The 11,255-nt window shown below is 41.5% G+C and overlaps 1 protein-coding gene across 2 annotated transcripts in view; it reads right to left on the bottom strand.

Moving 5' to 3' along the window:
- Window positions 1–2,939: 2,939 nt before the first annotated feature.
- Window positions 2,940–11,255, bottom strand: part of epsti1 (epithelial stromal interaction 1) — a 23,780-nt gene continuing 15,464 nt past the window's right edge. Inside the window, exons 8-10 of one of the 2 annotated variants that reach the window (XM_007578690.2) lie at window positions 9,700–9,770; window positions 7,569–7,771; window positions 2,940–4,472 (exon numbers count right to left, since the gene is read on the bottom strand). In XM_007578690.2, the coding sequence (XP_007578752.1) occupies window positions 4,327–4,472; window positions 7,569–7,771; window positions 9,700–9,770 (420 nt within the window). In that variant the 3' untranslated portion in view covers window positions 2,940–4,326. Of the gene's footprint in view, window positions 4,473–5,794; window positions 6,302–7,568; window positions 7,772–9,699; window positions 9,771–11,255 lie in introns of those variants that run through there. The other variant, XM_016664468.1, reaches the window with a different exon arrangement.

The raw sequence follows: 11,255 nt of genomic DNA on the forward strand, positions 1-11,255 counted from the left end.
TCCCACACGTTTTAAAACTCAAACAGGCTTTGTGGAAGTAATGGAGGCGGGGAGTGGAACTCAGGAGGGTCAAAATAGACCGTGACACCCCGGAGGAAAACGATGGCGACCCACGTCCGTCTGAACGGCCCAGTTCTGATCTTTTCACCTCCTTTCCCCCAAAGTAAATTAGATCCGTGCCACTTCCTCATGTGGAGCCGATTCGGATTCGTATCCGACTGTTTTCAAAGAGTCTGCAGCCTGAGCCGTCATGTTGCGTTTTGGGCGACTTTTTTACGTCATCGACGTGAGACGTGCGTCGCGATTCTGCGCCGCAAGAGGGAAGACGTCGTCAGGACGTAAACAACGGTGGAGAATTATGATTCTAAAAGTTACGAAAGAAGTGAAGCGCATATCACAACCCCGGCACCCTGAGCTCCGACTGCACATCCAGACAAACTTGCAGCCAGAGCTCCACAGAAGTTGTGCTTCTGTTTTATTAGCTTCCCTCGTCTCGTTATGACGTTGTGGCGAATCCTGTCGGCTCCCACTGCCGAATAAACTTTAAGATCGGTCCATAAACGGCTCCCTGCGTTGACAATGCGCTGCTGTGTGGCGTCGATGTTCGTCTGACTGCCTGAAGCGTTCACACAGAATTAGTAGCATGAACGACGTAAAGACCTGCTGTGTGAACGTAGACAACGTTACCCCTAAATAAATGGGTCAGTAAAAAGGTAATCTTCCCTGGCATCTCAAAGGAATGACAGTGGGAGAGTTCTGCTTTTCTGCATCTTTTGGGAGCATCACGTTTCTGGACGGGTCAGCAAGTTTTACAAAGTTCTGCTCATGAACCATCCATCTGATTCAGGTGGACATTTATACACCGACTTATAAACCGACATGTGACTTTATCTTCTAGTCAGTTTGAGTTCCGATCATAGTTTGGACCCACTTGATTTTGCTCCGAGGCATCAAAGCTCAATGCATGCCACACTCTTCAGATTTCAATCGTATAAAATGATTGAAAATAATGCGTACGGTTTTGTTCCACTGCACAATTTCATGCAGAAAACGGTCGGATCATTTTTTTGCTGTAAGAAGAATTCAGGCAAATCTAGCCCGTACCTTTCTGCTCCAGCGTTTGACCCAAACTCATGTTTTCTGCAGTCGTGCATTTGCGGGCCGCAGCGTTCATTCCTACTCCACCCCGAAACAACGCACTCACGCTACCTTCGGCTTCAGCGCCGAGCAGAGTTGTTTTCAGCCGTCACTGCAAAATGACTAATGTTGTCGTTTCTGGCAGGACGCGTGTAAACAGTAATGGATTTATTGCGACAGACACAAAGAAGAAGCCCAACATCCCCCAAAATTCCCTTACGAACGCTGCAGTGATGTAACTGACACAGCCCTCTGCAAGCAACAAAGAACACACACACGCACAAACGCTGCAGAGTTCAGGGCTTTCAACAAAAGTCAGATGGACTGAAAACAATTTCCTAAGTGAAACAAATCTACGTTGTTCAAAACATCGAGCCATTAAGGGAAACGAAGGGGAATTCATGGTTTTATCTGCAAACTTGTTTCCAGGAAAAGGTCAAAATTCCACAGCGGTACAGCCGCCCCGTCCTCAGGACTAACACTCCTATTGATTCTCTCAACAGCCTCTTGGTTTTTTGGCAACCATCAGTTTGAGCTCTCTGGTAAATACTCAGAATGTTGAGTCAATATTATTAACAGACACCATGATAACCAACGCAGTGGACGGAACACTCAGTCTGTTCATGTGTTTTCTGTACAGGTGTGTTTCTGCTTAAGGGGAAACACACTGGTTTTAATGTCTTTAGGTCTTTTTTTTTACTCTGGACTCATTTAGATATTTGTTTATAGATAAACATATTTCCATGTGGATACTTGTTATTTTATTTATTTTATGTTTTGTCATATTAAAATTGCTGCAAAAACACAAAATCTTACCAAGTATTTTTGGTATAGTGCAAACATCTCAGTAGACTTGAAATAAGATAAAACGGTAACACTTTATTTGAAGGGGGGTGAATAAGACTGACATGACACCGAATGACGCTTTATGACAACAGTCATAAATCTTCATGAAGGCTTATTCATGTTCACGACAGGTGTTATGTCATGTTAATGACAGTGTCATGTCAGTCTTATTCAACCCCCTTCAAATAAAGTGTTACCGATAAAACTAACTTTGAAGTCACTTACTGGCAAGATATAGAGCTTCATTAGAGTCAATAATTCCTTAATAATGATTAAAAAAACATGAGTTTACTTATAGCAAGACATTTTTCCCATAAGTTTAATAATCTTCCAATGGAATTAGAACTTTTTCGTCAATATTAAGGAATTGTTGACTTAACAAGCTGAAAAGTTACTTTTAAGTTAGTTTTATCCTATTTCAAGTGTACTAATAAGATATTTGCACTAGAAACTGGACCAAAAATACTTGGCAAGCTTTTGCAGAGTATATGTTGTTCATAAATTGCACAATGCTTACAGTAATATTGGTATTCACTCATATTTAACACTTTATATGGCGTAAATTGTCATTAAATAAGCAATTTCCCCCTAGAAATCTGTCAAGAAAATTCTATTCTATAACTTATTGCTATAAGAGTTTTTTTTATATATAAAAAATAATCAAAAACACACATTTTCTTATTCTTTGTGCTGTTTGTTCTTAGCAGATAATAGGCTAGTGTTATCCTAAATGAAAAACTCATTTCCTAGAGTAAACTAATCCCATTAATAGAATCTGCTGACAGTAAGAATATTACGCAACATTTTCCCACCGTACCTGCTCTTCCTGCTCAACTTGTTGTTTAGCTGAAAAGAGAAAATCTGTCAACTAATTTTAAGAGAGAAGTTGATCGAAGTCTGTTTTGTATTTCACTTTCTGGGATTTCTTTTTTAAGTTAAGTAAACTCGAAGCAGTGTAAAAACATTTGCTTTTATTTGACATTTTCCAAAAAGTATTTAAAAAAAAACAAAAACAACACACGTCATACTGTTTCTGTAACATCCCATCTATTTCCAGTACAATTTATTGGCTTGTGCAGCTTTAAAACAAAACAAAGCAAAACATTCCAGGGTAAAATTAATAATGAGTTCAAATCATTTCGTTCCATAAACTTTTCAATTCACTTGTAGTGAATAATCTCTGACGGCAAAATCAATAAATAATCCCGATGGGTCTCTTTGAAAGCAGTCGGATGCCATCGAGTGAACATAAAAGAAGTGACAATTGTTGACACAGAAATTATTGCCGTGGATTTTTCCTGTTTCCTGGTGGTGGCGGGTGTCATGGCCGCAGCCTGTAAGCCTCACGCTGATCCCTGGAGGAACGACATTTGCCGGATGACATCAGCAGTAAACATGACTTCATGCTAAATTGGTGGGGGATTTTCAGCCCCTCGTGTGGACAGCACCACCCGTTGGTCTCTGTCGCCACTGTCGTCTGATTGGTTCCCTCACAGGAAGCACCGGATCGCAGCAAAAACACTAAACCTGAGCAATCGGTTTCTAATGCAAACACCTTGGCACACTTGAAATGAGACCAAACTGACTCACAAGGAAGTTGTCAGCTGGAAATGGGAACTTGTTTTAAGTCAATGAAAAAGCAGTGGGCCGATTATTTCACCTAAAGAAGACATTTCTCCTTTAAGTGAAACAATCTGCCATTAGAACTGGTGCTATTGATCAATATTGAGGAATTATTGACTCAAAATCAGCTCCTCTATCTTACCTTGTAAGTTACGTTTGTCTTGTTTCAAGTGTACCAAGATATTTGCACGTGAAACAAAATGAAAAGACTTGGTAAGATTTAGTGTTTTTGCTGTTTAACCAGGAACCTCTAAAGCTTCAGAGCATCAACGTGAAACTTCAATCCTTTACTGTCTTCTGATAAGATTCATGACACAACAATCTGATCAGATAGCAACAACAGAAAAAAAACAACCAAACACAATAAAACTTTTATTATTTTTTTAACATATTGATCAAATTAAAAGCCCAAAATATGATTTAAACATTGTGAGTCATAAACAGCGACCTTTACCAAATTCATATCAGAACAACACGGACTCTGAGTGGGCTCAAAAAGCCAGCGTGACTCACCAGACAGACGCAACGCACCGAACGCTCGGAGATTAACGGCATAATAGGAAGCAGATCCTCGGAGTCGCTCTCGGCCCTGTAGGTACCGTTTGTTGCAGCTGCGTATGGCAGGCAGCGGGGCATTTAATACGTGAGCACAAAGCCTCCCCACATGAATCCGCTTGTCCTAAAACGTCCTGCCGTCTCATTTGCCACAGCGAATCAAATTTAAGTGAGCGTGCTGACGAGGAGAGCGCAGGCCTGCTCGTAGTCGCCGTTGCACTGGGTCAGGATGTCCTGGACGAAGTCTCTGCTGCAGTCTGGGAAGATGTTCACCAGCTTCATCAGGTTCCAGTCGCGGTCGGCCTGCGGATCTGGAAGAGAGACGGGCCGGAGTTATGTGAATCCGGGTTCCTTCTTTTCTGACCAATAGCTGCAACTCAGCTGTGAATTTTGACCAATTAGCTTTCTTCTAATTTAACTTCCTGTTTCACAACGGCTATTTAAAGCTGAACCTGAAATGTGATTCAGGTTTGACGCTAAACTGTAACAGTAGCTTTTTCTTTTTCTTTTTCTCCAAAACATTTTGAGATGTTCCGTAGGATTTGCTTGTCCCGTGTAAACCGTTCGTGTTAACTTGAAATCTTCTGTTGCCCTCTGACAAATCCTCAGGACGAGATTTGATTTGTATCAAGCTTCTAATTCAGGAACATCCCTTCCCCTTTGAACACTCACTACGTTAAAATCCTGTCTTTTATGTATTCTGAAGGTCATGTGCAGCAATTTCAACTTTATTTTTTGGAAGACAAAAATAAAGGTTAAAAAACGATTTGCGACTTTGAACGCAAAACGTCATTTTAGGTCACAACAAACACAATAAAACACTGGAACGTCCTGCAGGGATTTCTGTATTTATTTTGTGATGCATTATAAGAGCAAGAGAAAAGCGCAGAGCGTGCTTTGATTAGGACAGTTTAAAACCTGGGTTTACCTTCACGCTGCTAACCAGCTCTTGATTATTTTTGACCCCTTTGAGCTTAAAGCAACTTTTTCCCTTGATGTACTTGAACTGAGCTCAGCTCAGCCTGACAAAAGTCAACAACGTTATACATAAAAGTGAAATATCATGTTGCAGAGTGGTGATATTGACCTGTGAGGGCAGAACTTGGCTTTCTATTGCTGTGTGTGTGTGTCAAACATGTTCACAGCTGGTAAAGTTTTACACATTTCTCACATTACAAACAAATATTTTACTGAGATTTAATGTCATACAAAGGAGCACATAAGTAGCCAGTGAAAGGAAAATGATGGTGATGACAAGTGAATAAACTAAGAACCAGTCAGACAGGTGAAGTTAAGGAGAAATTTAAAGCACAAGAAGAGCAAGAAGTAAACATCTTTATCTCCAGAAGCAGCTACCTGATCATGTGGGATGTGCAGCAGCTGCAGCTGCTTATTTACTCAAAACCATCATTTGGACATTTGTCTCTCGCTACGTGATGCTTCGTTGTTTTATTAACAGAGTCAGAGACAGACGAGAGCGAGCTGCTTCCTGTTGGCAGCCAACCGAACTGTAAACACAAACCGAGGCGTCGTCTTCGCTCTCCGTGAACTGAACCTCGCGCCGCTTCCTGTCGCAGGGACCGTGAAGCCGTCCATCGCCAAGGACAACAGAGTCTGCTGCTCGCTCAGCGAGGCGACAGGTTAGTGCCGAGCGGAAAAACACAGGCTTCATGTTGGTGAAACTCGGGTCGGATCTGGCGGACGCATTCCGTCATGGATAGAGGATGTTGTGGGATTGTGACAAGCAGAACTGCGCCCACAGTGGCGGCGCTGAGGTTGAAGGTTTTGCTATATTCCTGGAGATTTTGGCTTAGACCGTGGACGAGTGAAGCCGTTCTGTTTTTGCTGCGTTATTCCAGTAAATACTAACAATGCAGAGGCAGGACGAGATGCTTTAAGCCCGGGATCCGTCTATAGCAGTCAGAGACATGGCAGAAAGAAGTAAAAACAGAATCTTCTCTCTGTGTCGGTCATGGTGCAGGGATTTCTGAGGAATAATGAATTCTGAAGGAAAACGCTGAAGCATGGCGATTCACTTCTGCGTAAATCCTGTTATTACACCTGGTGCTGCCGGCGCGACGCTTCGCAAATTCGACTGGCTGCTCCAAAGGCTGCTGACGTTTTGTTCTGTGAGCTTAATCTGAAATAAATGCAATTATCAGCTCCTGGTCCATTTGCGGCGAAGAAGCATCAAACTGCTTCGTAGATAAAGAAAAAGGAAAAAAAGCAGCAAACTTCTGTCAGAAAAACTCTGACATTTTTAGATTAATCTCAGAACTTTTCTAGAAAAACACTTGGGAATTTCTAAATTTGAAAAATCCAATAATTAGCAAGAAAAAAAAATTAGATTAATCTTAGACATTTTCTAGGGAAAAAAACGTGGAAATTTCAAGGGTAAAAAAAATTTCGACTTTTGAAACTCATAAATTTCCCTGCAATTTTTTTTTAGAAAATTTCTGAAATTATTTTTTTTGTTTCTTGTAAAAATGAACTTTTGTTTCCCTTTCTACAATGACCCTAATACCCCATTGTAGCCTTATCTCTTACCTAATTAGATCCTGTCTAAACCCTTACTTCTACTCAGACCATGTTATTGTACTTACCTACAGTAACACAGTTATTGTCGTTAAGTGTTCCAGGACAAACACTAAAAACTAACACACAGTAAATAGAATCACAGTCATTAGGAATCATTTTTGATTTTCTAAACCTCTCTGCCAGTTTACATTCCCTCCCAGCAGAGTAACGCAGCTGTCAGCTGTACAAACACAAGATCCGTTTTGCTGATCGCTGCAGGCAGAAGCAGCGCTCAGTTAGAACAACAGCTTGTTTTTGTTCCTGAGATATGAGCCGCAGGTGATCTACAGCATCAGGTGTCATTTTCAGCTATAGGAGGCGCATCATAATATGCTGGGATGGTTTCATGCCAACTCCGTCACTCCAGTGCAGCTTCTAGAAAATTGTTGGCTCTGTGAAAGAAACTTGAAGTCTGGGTGTTGATGCTATTTCTGTTCGCATCACAGCAAGCGAGGGAGGTTAAATTAAAGTGTCACGTTTAGCTCAGATCATTTTGTTTTCAAAAGGAGACGGGGGAAAAAAAAAGAAGAAAAAAACACAAACAGTCTCACTCTTCCAGAGTCCCACAAACTGCAGGTGTCTGCGAGATTTAAGAACCGAGAGGAACAGATAGACGACATGCCACGCATAAGTTCCTCCTGGCAAGCATCGCAGTGTCTGATTTATTACAGACTAAACAGACAAACTCACAAACGATGAGTTGGCCAACTCCTGTCACATACCTGATTTAGGTTTGGTTAACCAGCGCGCAGCCAAATTTCAAAGAAAAAAAAAACGGGGCATGAGAACGAGTAGATTGCGGTCTGCCCACACACGTCATTTCAGCTCACCAGTTTCCTCCGTCCAGTCGGAGCAGCGGCGCTCTGGACCGGGCTCCGGGTGAGTCAGGGCGACGCGTCCGGCTGCGGCGTGTCGCCTGTGATCGTCAGGGGTCAAACGTGGACGCTCTTCCTCCCGGCTGGAGCAGCTGCTCGCCTCGACCTCCGTCCCCCTGGCGTTACATTCCAGCTTATCGAGAAAGGCTTGGTTCACCCTGTCGAAACACACAGGGAACAGTTAAAAAAAAAAGGAAAAGATGTTTCAGACAAATTACAGGACGGCTCCGAAACACAGGGAGCTTCAAGTGTTTGAACCTCGGAAACATGGTGAGGTTATTAAACGGCCTGCAGACGCTCAGCGTTCACCGACTCGGCCAACAAGCAGTCCAACTGGGGACAACACAACAAACTGTTCATCTTATTTAGCGCTTGGTTTGACTTTATTCCTTATATGGGAAATATGAGGTGCCTGCCAGGCACATTTCACAGCACAATCAAGTAACTGTGTCTCCTTCAGTTGTAAAAATGCTGTATATATTAGGATTCAGTTTGTTTGTTTCTTTCATGACAGATTCATCTGTCATGAAAGAAAGGACAACAAAATTTTAAAAAAATAGCAATTATAGGCTTTCTAAGGAAAGTCAAATTATTGAATAAAATAATAATAAATAAATGTATCTCAATAAATATAAAAAGAAATGTGGTAGGAACACAGAAATAACTGGGATGCTGATGAAAAACAAATAAATAAAGATCAGGTCAGATGGATTATCTGTGTTCAAGGTAACAACAGCTCTTGGGTGGAAATTGGTTTTCAATCTGTTCTTGACTTTATTGCCCTTCAAATGATTTGTAATTTGTAATTTTCCTTTCACTGGCTAATTATAAAATTGGGCCTCTGTCTCTTTAAGAAGCTCCTGCTCTTTCTGAAACTCCGCCTTCAGGAAGTCACCACAACATGGCTCCTCTATTAACCCTTTAACAATGTTTTTTGCCAGCGCCGCACTGAGAAGCAGCTCCTGTAATGAACTCAGCAGATGCTCAGTTCCACCAGGTGTTTGCTAATTGCTGCTGGCTACTCTGAAGGAGCTGAGAGGGGAAGTTGCAGGGAAGGGCTGCTCTGTAAGAAAGAAGCTTGGAAATTTGGAAACTGCAGCTCTGAGGAGGAGCTTTGTCCTCAAAGGCGGGGATAGGTTCACCCAGGTGTTTTACACAGCTGAATGGTTGCCATGGAGATGAAAGGATTTCTCAAACTTGCATGAAAAAAATCAAGGAAACACTCCAGATATATTTTGGATGAAGGAATAAAATTTTAAAAATATCTACAGTTCAAGACTGTTGATTTTACAAAATACGGCCCCTTTAAAATTGACCTCCAGTGTGACCTCAAGTTCACCAGAACTACTGATTTCCTCCATGCTGCAAATGAGTAAACAAATCACACTTTGTGATGTCAAAGTGTGACATCACAAAACTTGTATGTTATGTACACATAAGTCTTATCCAAACAGGATCTGATTTCTTAGACCTAAAGGGAAAAAACATGAATTAGTTCTACTACTGTGACTATAAAAAATACTAAAAATAGACCCGCGAAATTTAGGAGATTCCAAATAATTATTGCAGGATTTTTTTTTTTTTTCTGTTCTGCCCTTCATAGTTTAACAAGCTGACGCTAGTTTGTTGATTAGTCAGGCTATCTGCTCTGTGAGCTACTGTATAGTCAGCTGCTATCTTATCTTCTTCTGTGGTTTTGTTCTCTTCAGAGTGCTGCTAGGCAACGACTCGATGCAATCTGCTGGGTTTCCTGAGAAACCCAGCAGATTAAATAGCAGATTTAATCTGCTATTATTTGCATATTAACAACGTTTATCTGCTAATAAACGTTAGCAGATAAACGTTAGTTGGCACCAGCAGATTAAATAGATAGACTAAGATATAAAATCGTCAGTAATGAACTGATGTTAATGCACTGGCTGATAATTAGGATCAACAGGAACCTGTGTGACTATATGAAGAAACTGAACTGAATCCAGTGACAGGTGCCAATCCTCCTTTTGCTTCTGTATCACAACTCTCTGCTTTTCACTAAGCAGAACTCGTCTCTCTTAAAAGAGGAAGTTCTTGGTTTGGTTCTCTGTACCTCCTGTGCTCCAGCTGCAGCTCTTCCATACTTCTTGTCAGTTTTCCTGCCTCCTGGTCGCTCACTTTGTTCTGAAATAAGAAAGACATCTTTTAAGAACTGAGTAGCAAACGATGCAACAAAATCACACAAAACTCTTGAAAAATATAAAAATATATATATATATTTTAGAGAACATAGTTTCCTTGAGTAGCTGAGTGACTCATACAGAATGGCTCGGCTTTCTGATTATCCTGCAATACGCACAGAGAAAACCAAACAAGAATACATGATATATAGTTGTAAAAGTTACAACATAATGTAAGACAGATAATCTGTGAAAAAATAGAGCTTAATGCTTCCTCCCTGTACTAACTGCAGAAATACACTGATCTGTCAGAAACAACCAATCAGAGCCAGGAAGATGGCCTTAGCGCTGTCAATCACTCTCGTGATCACCCCCTCCCGCTTCCTCTTTGATGAGATACAAATGATTCACCACAACATATGCTAATGCTAGTTAGCATAGCCACCGAGGACAGTGACAGTAAGTAGTTATTCCGCCATTAGCACCTCGAGCAACTTGCAGGAGAATGATTGACAACGCTAAGACCCGCCTCCTGGCTCTGATTGGCTGTTTTTGAAGCCCACAATAGCAGTACTGGGTGACAGTGGAGGAGGGCCACCTTTTCACAGCTTGACTCATATCAAACTGTCACAACGTGGTGACAGTTTTATTAAATATGGGGGGAAAAAAGTATTTTTTAGAAGTTACATACTGCAAATGTAATCTGCTTCTTAACTGAGGAGTTAGATAGTTTAAGCTGTTGGACAAATTCAGAACATAAACAAGGTTGCAGAGGTTAATCAGGCTGAAACAAGCAGCGGCGCACTGCATGCTGCGCTCCAGCAGCGGCAGAAATAGATTCCTATCAGTCACACATCCCAGAAGATTTGCACTTGACTGATGTTGAGGTTACAACAAGCAACAAGATGGAGCTGGGAGATGCCAAGCAAAAACTACAAACAGGAGGAGTTACACTGCTCACTTACATGGTGGTTTTAAAAAATAAAAGCAGTAAAATCTTAGTATGTCGAGTTTACTTTGGGCTCCGGTCGGATCGGGTTCTGACACAGTGCCAATGGGCTCAAGTTGGACTTTTTAAGGCTGATCTGAACTGCAGGTCAAAGGTTATACTGCCAGGACTAACAAACAACACCCAGGAGAGAGGAGCGTCTTCATTTTATACATTCATTACACTAAGGCACATATAACATAAAGAGAGGGTCAACTACTTTACAAATAAGAATTGGATAAAACTAAGATTACTCCATAAATGTACAACATTACCAGTGGAGTCGTTCAGATACACAAAATAAACTTTTTTTTTCCTGCTTTTTCTCCAGGAGAGCCGATTGGTCAGTGAGGGCAAGACGAGTGCAGTCCACCGGTGGGATCAGTCTGCTCCCATCAAAGCTCAGCATTAAATCTCCCCCTCAAACACACACACACCCACACACACACGCACGCACGCCCACGCACGCCCGCATGCACGCACACACACACACACACACAC

The sequence above is a fragment of the Poecilia formosa genome, unplaced genomic scaffold (genome assembly GCF_000485575.1).
Source record: "Poecilia formosa unplaced genomic scaffold, Poecilia_formosa-5.1.2 Scaffold488, whole genome shotgun sequence".
In the NCBI taxonomy this organism is placed as follows: domain Eukaryota; kingdom Metazoa; phylum Chordata; class Actinopteri; order Cyprinodontiformes; family Poeciliidae; genus Poecilia; species Poecilia formosa.